The sequence below is a fragment of the Trachypithecus francoisi genome, unplaced genomic scaffold (genome assembly GCF_009764315.1).
Source record: "Trachypithecus francoisi isolate TF-2019V2 unplaced genomic scaffold, Tfra_2.0 Lachesis_group0, whole genome shotgun sequence".
Taxonomy (NCBI): domain Eukaryota; kingdom Metazoa; phylum Chordata; class Mammalia; order Primates; family Cercopithecidae; genus Trachypithecus; species Trachypithecus francoisi.
The window spans coordinates 20,130,183-20,150,295 of NW_022681453.1; the positions used below are offsets into that span (position 1 = coordinate 20,130,183).

General features: G+C 59.2%; 1 protein-coding gene across 3 annotated transcripts; it reads right to left on the reverse strand.

The window, feature by feature from the left end:
- Positions 1–1,337: 1,337 nt before the first annotated feature.
- On the reverse strand, positions 1,338–19,602 carry LOC117082675 (twinfilin-2). Of its 3 annotated transcripts, none has more exons than XM_033209601.1 (9): positions 19,223–19,602; positions 15,241–15,318; positions 12,149–12,327; positions 11,660–11,755; positions 11,345–11,449; positions 11,088–11,213; positions 10,145–10,295; positions 9,887–10,008; positions 1,338–4,573 (listed from the first exon to the last, which is right to left on the reverse strand). In XM_033209601.1, exons 1-9 carry the CDS (start codon positions 19,245–19,247, stop codon positions 1,478–1,480), a joined length of 3,978 nt encoding a protein of 1,325 aa, XP_033065492.1. In that variant the 5' UTR covers positions 19,248–19,602; the 3' UTR covers positions 1,338–1,477. The 3 variants fall into 3 exon arrangements, with proteins under 3 accessions (XP_033065492.1, XP_033065478.1, XP_033065482.1); XM_033209591.1 differs by lacking the exon at positions 1,338–4,573 and adding an exon at positions 8,846–9,431 and having other exon boundaries at positions 19,223–19,484; XM_033209587.1 differs by lacking the exons at positions 9,887–10,008; positions 10,145–10,295; positions 11,088–11,213; ... (3 more) ...; positions 15,241–15,318; positions 19,223–19,602 and adding an exon at positions 5,771–9,245.
- Between the last annotated feature and the right edge of the window lie 511 nt (positions 19,603–20,113).

Below are 20,113 nucleotides of genomic sequence, written 5' to 3' on the forward strand. Positions count from 1 at the left end.
TCGGGAGGCCGAGGCCAGAGGATTGCTTGAGCCCAGGAGCTTAAGACCAGCCTGGGCAACATGGTGAAACCCCGTCTCTACTAAAAATATAAAAATTAGCTGGGTGTGGTGATACACGCCTGTAGTCTCAGCTACATGGAAGGGCGAGGTGCAGCACTTGGGCCCAGAAGGTTGCAGCTTCAGTGAGCTGTGATCCCACCATTGCACTGCATTCCAGCCTGGGTGACAGAGCAAGACTGTGGCAAAAAAAAAAAAAAAAAAAAAAGGCCAGTCTTGGTGGCTCATGCCTATAATCCCAGCATTTTGTGGGGCTGAGGTGGGAGGATCACTTGCATTCAGGAGTTTGAGACCAGCCTGGGCAACATAGTGAGATGCTGTTTCTACAAAAAAATAAAACATTAGCTGAGTATGGTGGTACACCCCTGTGGTCCTAGCTACTCAGGAGGCTGAGGTGGGAGAATCGCTTGAGCCCAGGAGGTCAAGGCTGCAGTGTTCATGCCACTGCACTCCAGCCTGGGTGAGAGAGTGAGACCTTGTCTCAGTAAGAAAAAAGAAAGAGACAGAGAGAGAGGAAGGAAGGAAGGGAGGGAGGGAGGGAGGGAGGGAGGGAGGGAGGAGGGAGAGAGAAAGGAAGGGGGGAGGGAGAGAGGAAGGAAGCGGGGAGGGAGGGAGGGAGGTGACTTGCCTAGGTATCCCTTTAATATCAGAATGGAGAGACCCAGCAAGTACCTGTAGATGGAAAGAGAAAGGAGTGGATTCTCCTGTCTGTGGCTCCCAGCTCCCTGCTGCAAGGATGCACCCACAGGCCTTCCTCTCCCCAACCTGAACCAGCCTTCTCCGCCTGGCACAGGCATGGCCACCAAAGGGCACAATCACCCCTCCACCCTTGCTGCAATTCATTCTCCCCTTCCATTTTGGAATGAACAGCCCCCAGAGCTGCTGCCGCTCAAGACTTTGCTGAGTGCCAGAAGGGAACCAAGCCTGCAGTTTCTCTGCCCTCAAGGCATTCCAGTCCAGTAGGTGAGGGAGACAAACACCTGAGATCCATCAACAAAGGGGTGCTGCCAAGTCTGTCAGGGGCTGCCCGGCTCTGCATGGGAAAGGTAGGGCCGGGCATTCTGTGCGGGGTTAAAAGGGGCCCCTGCTCTCTGGGAAGGACCAAAACCACATCCAAAGACCATCATCAGACTCCCCAGAGAACTGAGCTTAGCCGCTTCCTCCCCTGAAGACCTCTGTCCTGTCTTTATGGCAATTTTCCCTAAGCTGCTTCGTGGAGGCCTGGAGAATTCTCCCTTCCCTCCTCCTGTCCATGCCTCCAGTGAGCTCAAGATTAGCCATCTAGCCTTCGGCAGCATTTATTGAGTGCCTGCTCTGTGCCTGGTGTGGGGTGAGGGAGGCAAGCAGGGGAGGGTCAGAGCCAGGCAGGCAGAGGTGAGGTGAGCGTGGTGGTGGCGCCGTGCAGGATTCCAGCTCAGGGCTATTCGGCCGTGGGTCCCTGGCAGAAGTTCCGGTTATAGAAGTGGTGGTTGTCTCTGGTCAGGGCCATGCCCAGCTGCGCCCAGAAGCTGCGCTGACCGCTGGGCTGGTGGGGCCAGAGGAGGACACTCTGGCGGCAGAGGCGCTGGCGCAGCCGCACGTAGCGGGAGCGGCGGCCATCGGGGCTCAGGATCACCAGCACCACGACGTCCTTGCGGTCCTCCAGCAGGCGCTGCTGGGCCAGCAGGAAGCTGGCACGCAAGAGGCCACTGACTCGGTCCGTGTGGGCCAGCACAAACAGTGTCTTGCGGCTGCCATAGACCGAGGCCCACAAGTTCTCAAAGAGGGTCTTGCCAGGCAACCAGTCGCGCTCCTCCAGGCACAGGCGGAGTGCCCAGCGCCCACGGCGCTCCTCCAGCTGCCCCCGAAGCTCATTGTACACCCAGTCTGCCACTGCGCTCTGTGTCTTGTCAAAGACCACGAAGGCATCGTAGGGCAGGGCATCCTCACCTTGCCCACTTTGCCGCCCCCGCCAGGGAAGCCAGGCCAGGCACAGGTGGAAGCAGTACCAGAGGTCCCAGCCACAGAGGTGATGCAGCATGGGCATACCCAGGCCCAGAGCCACAGCCAGCAGCGAGAGGGCGAAACAGTCCCAGGAGAGGGCCTCGTCCAGGCAGAGGCGCAGGTCCTGCGCAAAGATGCTGAGGCCCTGGAGCTGGCCTGGACTGCCACACTTCACCCGGCTGGGCAGACCAGGCACGGCAGCCTGTACCTCCAGCAGGAAGTCTATAAAGGCCGCCCCACAGGCACAGTGCAGAGGGTTGGCGCTGACATCTAGTATTTGCAGGGCACTTGCTAGGGGCCCAAACCAGGACGGGTCCACTGTCTTGAGGGCATTGGCACTGAGGTTGAGCTCTCGAAGCTCCTTGGCCTTGGAAAAGAAGCCGGGGGCCACGAAGCTGATGCTGTTGCAGCTGACGTCCAGCCTCCGGAGCCGGGTGCCAGCGGGCAGGCTGCCATTGGTCAGGGCCTTCAGTTGGTTTCCCGCCAGGTCGAGGACTTCCAGTTTGGGTAGGTGGATGAGGCTCCTCCACCTAAAGAAGGCCAAGTAATTGTCACGGAGACGCAGCACTTGCAGGCTCTTCGGGAGTTTGCCCAGGGTGTGGGGCAGGAGGGTGTGCAGGCGATTCTGGGACAAGTCCAGCCAGATCAATCCGCTCAGGCCTTGGAAGAAGTGCAGATAGAGGTCTCCCTCGGCCCACATACGGCCCAGCGCATTGCCGCTGAAGTCCAGGGCCCGCAGCGACGTGCTGCAGAGCTGCTGGGACACTTGGCTGTGGATGTTGTTGTGGGCCAGGCTGAGGTGGCGCAGGGTGCGCAGGTGGGCCACGAAGCTGAAGTTGTGGCCCACGCCCTGCATGCCAAAGGGCTGGCTGTTGTAGCTGAGGTCCAGGGCCTCCAGTCGCGGTAGCTCCGTGAACGAGTGCTCGTGGTACAGGTCCAGCTTATTGTGGGACAGGTCCAGCACCTGCAGACTGGTCAGCGGCAGGAACTGGGAGCCATTGACTGCCTGCGAGATGCAGTTGTGGCTCAGGCGCAGGCACTGCAGGTGTGAGAGCTGGGCAAACATCTCCGGCTGCACGGTCACCAGGTTGTTCCGTGATAGATCCAAGGTGAAGTTGAGGGTGCTGCAGTTGGGCCTGAAGTCTTCAGAGCTGTGAGTGTCCACTGGGGCTGGAGCAAGGTCCCCAGGCTGCAGCCAGACCTTCTCCCCTCCATCCACCTCCTGCATGGTGGCTGTCAGCTCTGAAGCTCCGCTGATGCGGTTGTCTGACAGGTCCACATAGCGCAGGCCAGGGAAGGCCCTGAAGATGCCAAGCTGGGCCTGGCTGATGAAGTTCATCTGCAGACGCAGAGTCTGGAGCACGGGCAGGCGGGCCAGTGGCCGGAGCGTGGTCTCATCGAGTGAGCGGAAGAAGATGCCGTGCATGTCCAGCTCCTTCAGTGCGACCAGGCTCCCGAAGGAGGGGGCCAGAGACAGGTGGGCAAAGGACACCCTCTTGTGGTAATTGAAGGACAGGTTGAGCTTGCGCAGCTGTGTTAGGCCCTGGAAGGCCTTGGTTTTGGTGATGCATTTGTAGAGGAAGTTCTCACTCAGGTCCAGCACTCGGAGGTTTCCAAGCCCACGGAACCAACTGGCATTCAACCAGGAGAGAGAACTGTCCTTCAGCACCAGGCCTTCAAGATGGCTCAGGTGGCTGAAGGTGTCGGGATGTAGCTGGGGGAAGTGACGAGGGCACTCCATGCAGGGGTTGGGAGCGTGGTCGCAGCGGCGGCAATTTCCGCCCACATCGAGCACACGCAGGGCGGTCAGATTGGCCAGGTCCTCAGGCGCCAGTTTGATGATGCGGTTGTAGGACAACAGCAGATACTCCAGGCTGGAAGGCAGATTGCGGGGCACCACAGTGAGGTTGTTGTACTTGAGTGACAGGTGGGTGAGGTTGCCCAGGCCAAGGAGGGCACCTGGGGCCACCTCCAGTTCCTGCCTGCAGGGGTTCTTGTAATAACAGTTGCCATCCATGAATAGGAAGCGCAGGCTATGCAGGCTGGCGAGGCTGTCAGAGCCTAGCACCAGGATGTTGGTGTGGCTGAGGGACAGGGATATGAGGGATTTGGGCAGTGCAGGCACAGTCGTGATGCTATTGTAGCTCAGGTTTAGCTCTTCCAGGGTGGGCACAGCCAAGAAGGTGCTGGGCTCAATGGTCATGTGGCAGGGGAAGCGCATGGGGCTGAGGCCAACCGGTGGGCAGTTCCACTTGAGGTTGAGACGCCGCAGGCTGGGCAGGTGGGCAAAGTCAGAATCATGGAGGTGGTGGATGCGGTTGGAGGACAAGGAAAGGCTGGTGACGTTGGCACGGGGTGCTGCCGCGGAGAAGTGGGGCACAGACTTCAGGAACAGCCAGTTGCAGTTCACCAGGCCGTGGGGCTGGAGCTCACAGGGTAGGAAGGCAGGCAAGGTACCCAGGGCCACGGTCGTGGCCAGTACCATGGCCTGCACCAGGAGAGACAGAGGGTGCAGGGGGCTGCAGCAGAAACCCTGTGGGGGTGGGAGGGCTGTGTGAGTGGTCGGCCCCCAGCTCCACCTCCACCCACTCCACTTCATGGGCATCTTCCAACCCCTCTCCCCAAGCCCTACCTGCAGAAGTTCTTCCCTGGCTGCCAAGCCCCATTCCCAACCTCCATGGCTTGTGGGGAACCTGAACTCGGTCTCAGACCATCTTGGACTCAGAATTAGGCCTCAGAACCAGGACTGAGACCTAGAATCCAGATTTATGATCTGGAGCTTTCACCATAACCAATCCCTGGTTATACAAGGCCAGGCAAGATGGCCCATGGCACCCGCGGTCTCTCCCCGACTTTCCCTTCCTGCTCCTGAGCAAGGTGGCAGCTGGCTCCCTCCCCTCCAGCTGCCCTGAAATCCACTCTCTGCCCCCCACCAGCCTCCCCACAACCCCTTCCTTTCCCTTCAGCCAAGATCCAGGCAGGCATGAGAGTCTCCCACTATGGCCCGGGCCGGCTGCCTCCCAGGGACCCTGGCCAGCGGGCACTGCACAGCTCCATCACTCTCTGCCCGTCTCACCTAGCCCGAGAGCCCTTGCCCTATGGGTCAGAACAAATGGAAGGAGGGGTGGCCAGCAAAGTGCCAGACAGAGCCAGCCCAAGCTGCAGTCCCAGTGAGACCCAAACCCAGGCTCCAGACCCAGCTCTGTCACTGCCTCAGCCTCCTCGTCCCCTCTGTGGGTTTGGGTCTCATTGCTCAGAAGAGGGCTTCAGTGGCCAGGCGCAGTGGCTCACACCTGTAATCCCAGCACTGTGGGAGGCTGAAGTGGGCGGATCACCTGAGGTCGAGAGTTCAAGACCAGCCTGACCAACATGGAGAAACCCTGGCTCTACTAAAAACACAGAATTAGCTGGGTATGGTGGTGCAAGCCTATAATCCCAGCTACTAGGGAGGCTGAGGCAGGAGAATCCCTTGAACCCGGGAGGTGGAAACTGCAGTGAGCCGAGATCAAGCCACTACACTCCAATCTGGGCAACAAGAGTGAAACTCCGTCTCAAAAAAAAAAAAAGAAGAAGAGGGCTTCAGCTCTAATGTCTTCAGGATTCAGTGAGTGTCCCCAGGGCCATGTGGGTGACAACCCGTCACTGTTGCTTGCAGCTGCCAAGCCCACCTCTTTCCTCACCCCTTCCCAGGATATCCCTTTCCCCAGGGGACTGACAGCTGTTGTCCTACCATGCTGGGGAGCAGGGGCCTCTCCAGAGTGTCTGGCGGGCAGGCTGGACAGCAGCTGCAGGGAAGGATGCTTCACACTCGAGGTCCCTTCCCACGGGGGCAGAAGCGGCTCAGAGAATAGAGGAAGTAAGACTTTTATACCAGCCTAGTAGCTCCCCCTCCACTCCACCCTGCCCATGGTGAGGAGGACAGGGTCCCATGAGTCCAAGGCCATTTGCATAGTCAAATGGCAGACAGCTCCTTCACCCCTTCCTCTTTCCACTCCCCTCTCAGACAGCCAACATCCCACGAGGGCCTCACATCTGTCCTCTACCAAGCCCAGGGAGGAGCTAAGGCCCAGAGCCCAGGCGGAGAGCAGGGAGAGATGGGAATTTGGGGTAGCACCAGTAGCGGTACACCTTGCTGGGCACTCCCCATTCTAAGAGGACTCTTCCACCCTCAGGTCTTGGCTCCCACACCACAGCTGTGCCCTCAGGACAGTGGCTCCCGACTTGTCCTTTCCTGCCCTTGTGGGCACCATCTCCAGAGTTCTGCAGGGCCTCGTGTGTGGAGGGCCAGGGTGTAGCTTGAGCGGGAGGCTGGGTTGCACCTGCCTTCACCACAGCCTTGCAACCTCTTCCGGAAACAAGACCTCCTCCCCCGCATTCTCAGTGCCCCGGGGCCCCATCAGAGCACACATCACGTCACTCCAGATGGGGCTCCTAGGGGCCAGGTGTGCGCTGGCCCAGTGGGGCCCCCAGCCAGTCCTCCCCATCAGTTCTTCCCACACTCCTTCTGACCTAGGTGACAGGACTCAGATTCCTCGGGCCCAAAGCCTCGGTTGACCCCGGGCCCCTCAGCAAGTCCTGCTGGGTCCACCATGCTGAAGGGTGTGCGCGCAGCCCACCGCCCCCATGTCCACCAGCCTCCAACCTCTCTCCTAGACCCACGGCACCGCCCTTCTGGCTGTCCTGCCCTGCTCTCCACCCTCCAAGGGCTGGTCACATTCAGCCCCTACAGGAACCTAAGTCACTCTTGGTCCCTTCTCTGTTCAGACCCCTCCCTGGCTGACTCTGGAGTCAAAGGCACAGTCCACAAATGGCCAACAAGGCCCTATGGGACCTACCTTCTGCTGTTCCCCTGAGTGCTCTCCGGGCTCACTGGCCTGCTTGCAGTTGACTGAGTAGCCCCTCGGGCACCCTCCTGTCTCAGGGTCTTGGGATGTGCTGTTCCCTCTGCCTGGAAACTCTCCCAAGTTTCACATGACCCCTCCTTCTCCTCCATTATGTCTCTGCTCCCATGTCACCCTCTCAACAGGGCCATCCAGCTTTCTTAGAAACCTCCCACCCCAGATCTGGCACTCCTAAGCTCCTTTGCCTGCTCTGTTTCTCTTTGTCCTAGCATTTTTTAACTGCTAGCACACCAGATCACTGATCTTTCATGGTTTATTGTATATTGTCTTATTCCTCTACTGGAATGTCAGCTTCATGAGGGTCATAATCTTTCATCTGCATCCCCAGGATCCAGTGCAGTGCCCAGCACATAGCAAGTGTTTGACATCTGCTGAATTATGTGTATCCAGCAGTCAGCTCTGGGCAGGCACGGATAGGGCGTTTCTGAGTGAAGGCTGAATGAACGAATGAAAGAATGAATGAACAAATGGGGTTGCTGCTGGAAGGACGCAAGGCTGTACATCTGCCAGCCTGCTCCCCGCAGGCCCACTCTGGGTGGGCATCATGATAGGCAGGCTCCAAAGTGCCAGGCATCCAGCTAGTTCAGCAGCAGGGGGCGATGGCATTGCCTTCCTGCCCACCTGGGAGCCAGTGTTTAGGCTGGGCAAGGATAAGCCTCCTCTGGATCCTAGCTAGGGTCTGGCTCTCCTCTCTACAATTCTAAGGGCTTGAGCAGGGGCTCAGAAAGGCGCCAGGGAGAGAACGTTGCCCTGAGCCAGGAGAGAGAGCAGTGCCCACTCAGCAACTGGGCTGCAGGCATCAACCCCATGCTTCCACTCCTGCCTGCCTGGGGCGGAAGGCATCTGCATTCACTCCCTCCATCCACCTCTCAGAGGCATACACCAAAGCTCGGGCTCCTGTAGAGCCCCAAGCATGAGACTTTCCCAGAGTCCCTTGGACCAGGGACCCAGACCCCCATACTCAGCAGCAGCCCTGCCTCCCTTGGAGGCAGAAAACCAAAGGTCAGTAAGCTGACAGAGGGGTCTGTACACACACGTACAGACCCACGCACATGGTCATACTAGGCTTGGAGACACCGATACTGATGTCCACAGAAAAACCTGTCCTGGCCTCAGCCCAGGGAGGCTGGGAAGCCTTTGGGGATGAGCCCTTATCCCATGTGGAAGGCTGCATAAAATCCCTCAGAGATCCTTGTCCTAATTCCCCAAACCTGCAAACACAGGACCCCAAAGCCCCGCATAGAGTATGGCAAAAGGACTTCACAGATGTGATTAAGTTACCCATCTTGAAGAGGGTAGGTGGTGGGGGCGGGGAGGGTGAATGCAATTACAATATCCCTTATGAAACGGAGACAGAGGGAGATTCGACTACAAAAGGTCACAGGAGCCCAGAGGCCGAGGGAAGCAGAATCAGAGATGTCACTGCTGGCTTTGAAAGTGGAGGAAGGGGCCCCAAGCCAAGGAATACAGCCAGAAAAGGCCAGGAGATGGGTTCTCCTGAGGGGCCCAGACAGAGTCAGCCCTGCCAACACCTCAGCTTTGGCCCTGTGAGACCCATCTCAGTCTTCCAGCCTCCAGAACTGTAAGAAAACACACTTGGGTTTCTTGTAAGCTACTAAGTTGGTGGTAATCTGTTACAGCAGCCACAGCAAATGACCATACGCAGATCCCTCATGTCACAGCGGAGGCGCGCCTGCCTCTCAAGCAGGGCTCCTGTTAACTGGGAGACCCAAGTGAGGCTGCGCACCCCCTCACAGGCACAGCCTCTCCCACACACCTGGCAGCGGAGTGCTGGGGCTCCACCTCACAGGCCGGCAGTCCCCTCTCCCCTACTGGGAAAGGACATGCACAAGACTGCCCAATTCCCAGGGCCAGAGGTGGTTTCTCAGGGCCAAGCACAAGTCTTGATTTAAAAATATTTTATTCTTTAGAAAATACAGCATTCAACCATCCCAAACTGCAGTGACCCCTGCCCCAGCCCTGACTGACCCCACCTCTTGTGGCCAAAGGTTTCTGGGCTGTGCTGGGACCCTAGTCTCAGCTCCCCGGGAGGCCAGGTTCATGCCAGGCCCCTGACCCAGCCCCCTTAAGCCAGGCAGGGTTCCCAGACACCCTGGGAACACACATGAGATGCAGGGACAGCAACAGGGAAGGGTCACAAAATGCCAGCCCAGTGGCCCTCGGACGCTGCAAGTGCGTTCAGCCGCCAGCCCTCCTGCCCTCCTGGAAACACTTTCCTGGAGCCCAGGAAGGAGGACGGTGGCAGGGAGCAGAAGGCGGGCAGCCCCACAGTCCACATATGGCTGGCCCTGTTCCAGCCTCCTAGCTGTCATCCCCATTTTCGCCCGGGCCGCGGATGAGGCGCTTATGGCCCCGCTTGCCCCCTGGGCCCTTGGGCTTGGCGAAGGCCTGCTTGAAGGCGTGTTGCTTGGGGTGCACCTCGTCGTAGAGGAACTCCGCCGTCAGCTCTGCCCCATCGCCAATCTCAATCTGCATGGGGCAAGGCAGTGGTCACCCCAATGGGGGGGCCCTGACACATACCACCCCGGTGGCCCCCACCTCTGGGGTACCCCTTGATCTCACATCCTAGCCCTGGGGTCTCCTGGGGTCTCCCCTTGAATCCCCACCTGGAATGCCACCCCCAGGGGAACAAGAGCTTCGGGCCTGCTGCCCTGCATGCCTTGGACTCTGCTTGCTGGGGTCACTTCCTCCCTGTCTCCAGGCCCCGGGAAAGGACATGACATGTGGCCAGGACTTGGACTTTTCTGAGCCACCAATCAGCTGGGCAGCCTTGGGCCATGCGTGTCACCCCTTGGGCCTCAGATGCCCTGTGATCAACATGGCAGCAATGATTCCTGCTCTGCCGTCATCTCAGGACCCCAGCGCGTCACATGGAGATTGGGGTGACAGGGCCTGGGGAGGCGAGGGCCTGGGGAGGGGCCTACTTTCTTGGCGATCTCCAGATGGAAGTCCTGCTCCACAGAGTCTAGGAGGCGGCTCTTGCAGCTGGAGTAGAGCATGCGCTCCTTGATGCTGCACTTGTACCCCGGCATGGAGTAGATGAACACTGTGGGGGGCAGGAGGGGAGCCTGGGAGGCCTGGGAAACCTGCTGACCTTCACACCCAGAGCGGGCCTGCCCCACTGCAGACCAGCCCTGCTTCCACCCAGCCACAGGCTTGGCGGCCCTGCCATGGCCACTCACCTACAGACTCAAGGGGGTCGCCCTCATGGGTGTGCTTGTAGAGGAAGAAGTGGTAGCGGGCAGCATCTCGGGGCACCCGGGAGGGCAGATGGGCCACATCTGTGGGCTCTGTGTGCACCAGCTCAATGGTTTCCCGTTCTAGGTCCAGCTTCTGCCCAGGGCCAAGGGAAGATGGGAGAGCACCAGGTCGGGGCAGGCCCAGGCCCTTCTCCCCAAGAAGCCCTCAAATAGGATTAGCTGGTGGCAGGAGCCTGATGTGACCTCCCTCTCCCAAGACTCCCCTGCAATGGCCATCGCTCTATGGGGGTCCCTCTGAAGAGGCCAGTCCTGGGCCCAGCTCCAACTCTGCCCCTTTGAAGGCTGTGCTATAGAGGGAACTCCCAAGGGTAGTAAACGGTAGTGACTCCTGGCACAGGATGGTGTGGAGGGTCTCAACTTCAGGGAGATACTGCCACCGGGCCAGCCCATCCTCAGAGACAAGGCCTCTGGTGGAAGCACCCTGGAAGGGAGCTGTTTTGCTTGAAAGGGGCAGCCAGAACGGCCAGGGCAGAAGGACGCTGCCTAGGGAAACGGGATGGTCAAGGAGACAACAGAGGCAATCTGGGACAGAAAGGGGCTCGGGACTGAGGGGTCAGTGTGACCCCAGGGGCATGTGTGGAGGGCAGAACGGGGCAGTGTGCTCACGGGTGTACCTGTGTATGAGCAGGGCCTGGGGACAAGGGACCTGAGCGCATCTATGTGCACACAGTGGCTGTGCCTGAGGTGGAATAGGTAGGGATCAGGGAGGGGTGGGGTGGACCATGTGTTCCCATGAGCATATGGACGAGGTGAAGGGGACAGGCTGTAGACTGATGGGGTGGGCACTCCATGCACATCAGCACATTTGCACGGGCAGGAGTAGGGGTGGCAGCAGCATGTGCCAGGGTAGGGAGCAGGCACCCACCAGCTGGATGTAGTTGACCATCTTCTGCTTGAGCTGCTGGAGTGCCCACTGGGCCTCAGGCTGCAGGGGGAAGGCGAGGCCCTGCAGGGTCTGGTGCTTGCTTTCCACACTGATCTCTGTCTTCACCTGTGGGTAGGGGAATGGTGAGGGAGGCCCTCACCGGCCCAAGCAGGGTGTGGCTCCCAGGCAGCACAGGCTGCCATGAGGCCAATGTGACCCCGAGGGCTCGAGGCTGGGGCCTCTGCTACCCAACCCACCTCGTTGATGCGGATCTGCTGGAGCTCTCTCTCGGCTGAGGTCAGTGGGGCAGGTGCTGCACAGGATGACAGGTGTTTCTGGTACCCAGCAAAAGAGAGGTCGTCCTGCGGGGGTGGGGGTGAATGCAGAGCCATAAATGGGCACCTGGGGGTGGGCTAGAGGAAGCCCACCGAGCACCCCCGCTTGCAGCCCTTGAACTCCCCCAGCGCCCCCATCTTCCTCCCAAGGCTGGCACTGGCTTGCTCTTTGACCCTGCACAGTGACCTCTCTGTGGGCCCAGGACCGTGTCCCGGTAAGTCCTGGCTTAGGGCTACCTTCACAGTCCCGAAGAGCTCATCCTTGATGTGGCCACCTCCAAACTCCTTTTTCACTGTGGCCCGTGTGGCCGCATACAGCATCTTCAGCCGCACCTGAAGGGCAAGGACCAAATCATGAGAGGCCTCTGGGCAGGGCTCCCTCTCCTGGAACAGACAGGACCCTCTGGAGCGACCCGGTAGGCTCATTGTGCTGGCACACCCGGCAGAGGGCCAAGACGCAGCAGGTGGTTCCCACCAGCAGGGGGAGCCCTTGACCAGCCTGACCACCGCCTCTGGAGCCAGGCTGATGCCTGGAGAGCTCGAGGTACCCAGGCTGCAGGCACAAGGCCTTGACCCTCTCTCAGACTCCCTAGGGCAGGGCCTGACAGCTCTTCCCCTGCCCTCCAGGGGCAGGCCTGTGTTCCCTCTTAGATCCCCCAGGGCAAGGCCTTGTTGTCCAGTTCGGCCCCAGCTCCCCTCCTCACTCCCCACTGGCCCAGGACTCACAGGGGAGTTATCAGGCGACCAGGCAAGGAAGAGCCATTCGAAGCCCTGAGCATTCTGTGAGTCGAGGCGGTAGAGCAGGTAGCAGGGCTGCTGGGCGTCCAGCAGTGGCAGCACAGCCCTGTCATAGTCCTGGTCCCAGCGGCCCACCGGTTCCTGCGAGGCACCCAGCACGAGCTGCTCTGGGGGCAGAGGCCGGGTGAGCAGCCGCTCCCAGCTCCCACCACGCCTCCCGCTGCGGACCTCCAGCCTCGCCGTGGCTGCCCAGCTGGCTCAGAGCTGCCGGCTGCCCCTCACCTTCCCTGGAGCCCCCAGGTCCCAGAAGTGTGAGGCTGTGTAGCTGAATGAGTGAGCAAGGGAGGGCACAAAGCTGCCACCTGGGGGCTGCCCCCCTGCACATCCCCAGCGCATGCATACCAGCCCCACCCCCCGCCACATACACGCGCATAGATCACCAACACAAACAGCCACACAAAGACACACAGCTGTCAGCCCCTCACGGACACCACACCCCTGGGTGCTCCCTACCCCACCCCACCACACAGCTGCTCAGCCCACAGTCTCCACGAAACTGCCTCCTGCTCGCCTCCTCCCCTGGGGCTCCAGCAGAAGAACTGCAGCAGACCCCCTCAGGACAAATGTGCTGAGGGGCAGATCACAGCCCCAGGCCACAGGGACCTGCAGGGGCAAAAGCCTCTGGGAAGGAGGAGCAGGGGCTCCTACCAGACCCTGCATAACCAGACATCCTGCGGCTACCTGCCAGCTGCAGTCCTTTTGAAAATGTTACAGATCCAAAGCAGCTACCATCTAAGTGCCTAGGCCCTACAGGCCTGCCAGCTCCTTGGCTGAATGGTGCATCGAGCTGCACTTGTAGGCTGGGACCTCATCTGGGCACCAGACACCAGCCTGGGTATACACAGGTCTAGCCTGGAGCAATAACTGGGGCAAAGGGGCAGGCAGCCTGGCTGGGTGTCCTGGTGTCAGTCTACCAGGCTCTCCTGATGGGGGCAGGGGCCCCGATGCCTGGACACCCCAACAGGCCAGGCCCTCTGAGGCCTCGGCTTCCTCACCTGCCCACCCAGAACTCAGACAGGATCACAGTCACAGTGACTTTGAGTAGTCATGGCCTGTGTTGGCCCCCACAGCACTGTCTACATTGCTGAATTTGTTGCTAACATTTTTAAACTGGAAACTTTTACATAAGAAGTAGAATTCTCAGCCTCTCTAGAAAAATCAAGCCTCTGGCCACACTGGGGCCACCCTCAGTTGGAGAAGGACAGTGGCTGCCCATCGGGGGCCTGGACCCTCCTGGGCACTCCCAGGTACCCCAAAAACTGTCATGCAGAACTGAGATAAAAGTCAATCCAGAGGCCGGGTGCGGTGGCTCAAGCCTGTAATCCCAGCACTTTGGGAGGCTGAGACGGGCGAATCACCAGGTCAGGAGATCGAGACCATCCTGGCTAACACAGTGAAACCCCATCTCTACTAAAAAATACAAAAAACTAGCCGGGCGAGGTGGCGGGCACCTGTAGTCCCAGCTACTCGGGAGGCTGAGGCAGGAGAATGGCGGGAACCCGGGAGGCGGAGCTTGCAGTGAGCTGAGATCCAGCCACTGCACTCCAGCCTGGGCGACAGAGCGAGACTCCGTCTCAAAAAAAAAAAAAAAAAAAAAAAAAGTCAAGCCAGAGATTCCTCCTGCTTAAAATCTGCAGGGACGGCTGGGTATGGTGGCTCAAGCCTGTAATCCAGCACTTTGGGAGGCTGAGGCGGGCGGATCACGAGGTCAGGAGATGGAGACCATGGTGAAACCCCATCTCTACTAAAAATACAAAAAAATCAGTCGGGCATGGTGGCGGGCACCTGTAGTCCCAGCTACTTGGGAGGCTGAAGCAGGAGAATGGTGCAAATCCGGGAGACAGAGCTTGCAGTGAGCCGAGATCGCACCACTGCACTACAGCCTAGGCGACAGAGCGAGACTCCATCTCAAAAAAAAAAAAAAAAAAAAAAAATCTGCAGAGACATCTTGTCTGGGAGGCAACAGGGAGGGCTGAGGACTGGGGTCAATGAGTGCAACTGCCTCTTTAAGCGTGGGGTGGCTGTGGCCTGCCACTCCAGGAGGCCATCACCAATATCCTGCCATAGTGACCCCTGCCCAGTCTCTGAGGGCATCAGAATTTGGACTCCCTGGGCAAAGCATGACCGAAGCCCTAAAACTTGGAATGGCAGACCCTGCTTTGAGCCAACTCAACGTGCGACAACTCAGCTGAGCACCAGGCCCATTCGGGCAGCCATCCAAAGTGCCTGCTGCTGAATGGCTACTGAGGAGAGCTTGGAGGACCTCTGGGGAGCCTGGCCTACACCAGTCCCAAAGTCTGTACCCCTCACCCAAAGGGGCAGTCCCTTGGCAAGGAGGAAAGAGGAAAAAATGTTCTCTGTCCTCTGACCTCCCAATCCTCCTCAGTTTAATCCTCTGCCTCCCCAAACCTTCCCCACTTCAGGCCTCAGCTCAAGTCCCAGCGCCCCCAGCACTGCCCTCTATACAGCTCCCAGATTCTCAGGGGCCAGGCCAAGACCCAGCCAAGCCTAGAACCCTCTCATCCTGCTCTCAGATGAGCCAGACACTCGTCCCTTCTCCCCATCATGGGAGCACTTCCAAAAGAAGGGTGCAGGATCTCCTTAGATCTCCCCTTGGCCAGCAGCTGAGCCAGGCCAGGCCACAGATAGGGGTGGGTGGCACCAACCACAAGGGGCAGTGCTGGATTCACTTATCCCCTGCCCCTCTGCCCAGCCCAGCTCGGCATTCTGACCAGGCCCATGTGAATACCCATGCAGCCTCTGGGAGGTGGCAGGACCCCAGGACAGGGCTCTGTTTGCTGACCCCAGCTTTGGCTTCCCACTCTGCATAACAGAGGTGACAATTGCACTCACCTCTGATGCTGCCCTGTGAGGCTCTCCTTTGTCAGGATGGCCTCACACTCATTTCCAGAGGGGGAAATTGTCCCTGGCAGGCCAGGGGCCAACATCCCCCTTCCCCCACCCACAGAGGCAGCAGAGTCCACCCCAAGCCTATACCCTGGCCTGTGAGGGGCACTCACCGTCCTCAATCACAACCTTGATGAGCCGCACAGAGCCAGCCCGTGCCTTGGCAAAGAATTCCTTCAGCTCTTCTGTGGCTATAAGAACAAGAAACATGGTGGGGGATGAGTGGGCAGAGTGGACAGAGACGAGTATGGGGCCTGCTCTGTCCTACAGGATCTGGTGGCTGAGCTGGGAACCAGGTTAAATACAGCCCCCCATGTGACTGGGAACCTGAGACAGCCACTGAACACAAGCTCCCAAATTTAGCCAGCAGAGGTGGCAGGCGAGTGGCCTGCTGGCTGGGATAGGTCTGGTGATGGGGCGGGGTGGGCAGAGATGGGACAGTTCATCAGAAGATGGGCAGGCTCTGGCATAAGCCAGGCCAGCCACAGTGAATAGCCTCCATCTGCCCCCTGCCCCCCAGGATAGCCGAGCTCTGGGCTGGCCTGGACACACTCAGCATGGTCATATACACAGACAAAGGAACACAGACAAATGCCCCCACTGTGTAATGACCACTATGCCCATTCACATGCACACACACACACACATACAGAGCACAATGCAGCATGTGTGAATGTAACACATGACATGAATGTGTGACAGAGGAGCAGAAATTCAAACACCCTCTTACATGAACACACGCTCAGTTGCTCAAACACAAATGGACACACACATTTAGATACACAAACACACAAAGAGATATAGTCCCCAGCCTGCTAACACGCACACAGGCAGGCAAGTGCAGAGCTTGGCTGAGACGTGTGTGCAGGCAACTGGATGTATCAAAGTGTACACAGAAGCACATGGACACGCATGACACCCATGCGTGCAGCCCCAGTCCCAGCCCTCAAGTCAGGCTGTCTAACCCTGAGACCCTGAGGAACCACAGCCAGCCCAGACACAGCCCTGTGGGGGGTGGGGGGACAACATGCCTTTAACCCTCAGGCAGTTGGGGCAGTTTCCAGGAGGAGTGGCCCCCGGAAACTCACTAAGCGACTCCATCTTGGTCAGGTGCGGTGGCTTGTGCCTGTAATCCCAGCAATTTGGGAGGCCAAGGTGGGCGGATCACCTGAAGTCAGGAGTTCAAGACCAGCCTGGCCAGCATGGTGAAACCCTGTCTCTACTAAAAATACAAAAATTAGCCACGCATAGTGGCTTGCACCTGTAATCTCAGCTACTTGGGAGGCTGAGGCAGGAGAATCGCTTGAACCTGGGAGGCAGAGGTTACAGTGAGCTGAGATCACACCATGGCACTCCAGCCTGGGCAACAAGAGTGAAACTCCACCTCAGAAAAAAAAAAAAGAGAGAGACAGAGAGAGACTCCATCTTGGTCACTGGGCTGTAGAGCTGGAAGGTGAGAGCCAGTGAGTGACCAAGGACCCCAGGGCAGAGATGAGGACCATGGTGAGAGCCAGGGAGCCATAAGTGGTGGATCTACTAGTGGACAGGGAAACCACCATGGACCATGTGGGGAAGGGCCCTGCTTGGGTCCCTGGGTGAGCAGGGCTTGGCCAGAGTGACCTTGAGGCTGCCCAGGGGTCAGGGGAATTCCATCAGGAACACAGCTGGAGGCCTGAGGTCAGAGAATATTTATAGGGCCAGGACTGGGCAACTCAGGGGCGGGGGGGCCTTTAGGAAAACAAACTCTGGTCATGTCCTCAGGTGCCCCCCTTGCAGAGTGACCGTTAATCTGAGACCTCAGGCTATGTACCACCCTCCAAGGCCACTGGGTGGGCTGGGGCCCAGCTGAGCTCAGCAGACCCTTAGGGTTCAGAGAAACATGGCATGGAACTGTAGGCAGGTGGACACTGTCCCACTGGGCCAGGACAGAACTTTCCATTGGCAGATCCCAAGCAGGTCCCTGAGGCCCCAAGCCTGGCCTCTGGGCCTCCACCTCTCCCTTAGCGGTGTGACCCCTGACCTCTCTGAACTTCAGTGTATAAAATGGAGATAATAGCCCCAAACTTGGCAGGGCTGTGGTGAGGAGTAAATGGGAGAAAGGGCTTGGCAATGGTGGCCTCTACTAATAACAATTAATCTTTTACTACGATAATAACAGCAAGCTGACTGTGCTGAGCTGCCTCTTCTACCTGGCCAGACCTTCCGGGAAGGGAGGCCAAGAAGCTCCCCTAAAGGACAGGCCGACAGGCCCCTTCTAGTGTTACCAGGGCACACCGACACCCCAGCAGGGGAAGGCGCACCTCGCTGCCCACCCCAGCCCCAATGCCTGCCCAGCCACCATCAATAATCCAGAGACCAGGCCTGGGACACCTGAGCCTCTATTATCAATGATTCATGAACACCCTCCCTCCGACTCCAGTGAGCCTCACGTTACAGGTCCCTTTCCTGCCCTGCTCTGAGGTCAGCAGATCCACACCTATGGTCAGGACAGGGCTGGCACTTGGTCCTCCAGGGTGATCTCTCCTGCCAACTCCCCCAGCCAGAAATGGGAAGGAGTGGGCTGCTCATAGGCGGAAGGAGGACTGGGGGCTGCCCAGTCCCCAGTGACCCCCTCAGTGGGCCTGTCTCACTATGGGTAATGAAGGAGTGAGGCAGCAGGGAAGGGGTATGGGGTGGCTAACTTCCTGGGATCTCCTCCACCAGGGCTGGAGGCCGGGAGGCAGCAGCTATGACCAGACAAAGGGGAAGGAAGAAGCTGGCCACCAGGCAGTTCCCTCCTGTGGGGCTGAGTCATGAAGCCCGCCTGCCAGCTCCTCCTGGAGAAAGGCTGGCCCATCTGGGAGGCCTGGCCCTGACCCAGGCCCCTGCCTTCGCAGGGCCAGGGAAATCTTCTCAGGGCAGCCCAGCCACCAAGTGGCCACAACCGCACCAGGATTCAGGTGGTCAGGCAGGTCGATGGTGGCAGCCCCAAGCAGGGGATCCTAGTGTGGTGGGAGGGGTGGCTGATGGCCAAACCAGCCAGGCTGTCTGGGCAAACAGCCTGGGCCTTCCCCACAGGCCAGGCAGCCCTCCCAGGTCAGTGATAGATGAGGACACTGAGCCCCAGGTAGAGTCAGGGCACCTGGCTCCTGGCCATTGCTTCTCTCACAGCCCGTCCAAGAAGGAAACTGGGACCCCTGGGGAGGGGGGGTTTCATGCTAGGGGATGGTGAAGCTTCCTAGGGATGGGGGGGCGGGGGTGGGAGCTGGCCTGGATTATTTAGAGCCAGGATTCTCCCCCACAAACCCCGTATCTGGACCTCTTCCCTGTCTGCAGCCTAGAGCTGGGATCTTCCAACCAGACTGAGACAGGCTCAGAAGGTCACAACGGAAAATGGGAGGGAGGTCAGAGGTCAAGGTCAGATAGGCAGCTTTCTCCATCCCACTTAGCAGTCTCTGTTCCGGGTTTTCCCCAGCCTGGGGAGAGTGAGTGTCCTGGGAGGAGCAAAGGTCAGGGCCCCCTCCTTACACACATACACAAACCCATTCAAGTCATACAGACACATGTGGTATATGCATCCTTGGCAACAAATGCACACTGAGATGCGCTCCAACTATGCACACACACAGACACCCACATACATGTGCACACTGCCATGAAACACTGATGTCTAAAGAAGGTCCTATGCAACCTACAGTGTCCATTCAAACACCCACTAGTGCCAACGCATGAATGACCCTTAGATGTGCACAAGCGAGTCACATCGAGAGGTGCACACGCAGGACTGTACACGGAAGACGGGTGCACATGCGTGTACACCCACTACAGGAAAGGAACAAAAATATACAGATGGGCACACACAGCCACATTCACCTCCAGGTAGGCACACAGATACTTCCACCCCAGCTGTGTACGTACATGTACACCCACTCCCAGCTATGCACACCACGTCCATACTCCCCCAGATGTGCCCACTCCAGGCGACCCACGGCTGCAAAAGAGAACAGGAAGCTTCTCCCGGCTGGTGCGGGGTGGAGGGAGGGGCCGAGAGCCGGGGAGGGGGCGCTTCCGAGAGCCGAGACCCAGGCCCCCTGCCCGCCCGCCATCTGCCCTCACCGTGGATGCCCGTCTGGTGCGCCATGGCTCGGCGCTTCCCTCCGTCCGCGCCGTCGAAGCCCTCCGCTTGACCCTGGCCCGCCTCCGCTCGCTGGACCAAAAGAGGAGAAGGATGTGGCGGGGGCTGTCGAGCCTCGCGCAGCTTCCCGGGCGGTGCCGCAGGACCCGCCCCTAGCGGCGCCCCGCCCCCGACAGGCGCGGCCGGGAGGCGGGGACTCGGAGCCGCGCGTGCGCCCAGCCTGCGCCTCGGTCCGGGTGGGTCTAAGGCTGATTGATACGCCGTGCGCACGCCAGCGCGTTCCTCTGTGGCAGGAGAGGGGGCCTGCGTGTGACGGAGCGTGCGTGGGAGGACGCGCGTGTGTGTGCGCCCTGATCACGGTGGTCTGTGGGTGGGGCGGATCGTGCGCGCGCGCCCCATCTGTGCCCCCCAAGCCAGGTGGGTTTCCGAATAGGAGCGGGTCCCAGCGTACCCGGGTTTGCACCCAGGAAGGGGTCTGCTTGTGGATGGGCGTGCGCGCGTGCGTGAGTGTGCCAGCTCTTCCCCAGGGGCCGTTTCTTGAGCGCCTCCCGTGGGGTCCTGGGCACCTCGGTGTGGTCATGGCCGCTAGGCTTTGCCCTCACGGTGAGAGCCCAAGCCCGCCTCACCCGCTAGACGGTGGTAAGAGCCCGTCGAGACAATGTGAGGAGCTGCCAGGAGAAGGCGAAGATTGGAAACCTAGAGGGGAAAATGAAACAGCCCAGCAGAGTGGAGGGAAAAGTTTTCTTTCTTTTTTTTTGAGACGGAGTTTTGCTCTAGTTGCCCAGGCTGGAGTGCAATGGCGCGATCTCGGCTCACTGCAACCTCCGCCTCCTGGGTTCAAGCGATTCTCCTGCCTCAGCCTCCCGAGTGGC

Bases quoted from the DNA above. Each gene is read 5' to 3' on its own strand.
- LOC117082675 (XM_033209601.1), bottom strand. From the start codon at position 19,247: ATGGCGCACCAGACGGGCATCCACG. The intron at 11,756-12,148 runs GTGAGTCCTGGG...CTTGCCCTTCAG, and splicing joins GGTCGCCTGATAACTCCCCT to GTGCGGCTGAAGATGCTGTA. The intron at 10,009-10,144 runs GTGAGTGGCCAT...TGCCCCCCACAG, and splicing joins CGACCCCCTTGAGTCTGTAG to TGTTCATCTACTCCATGCCG.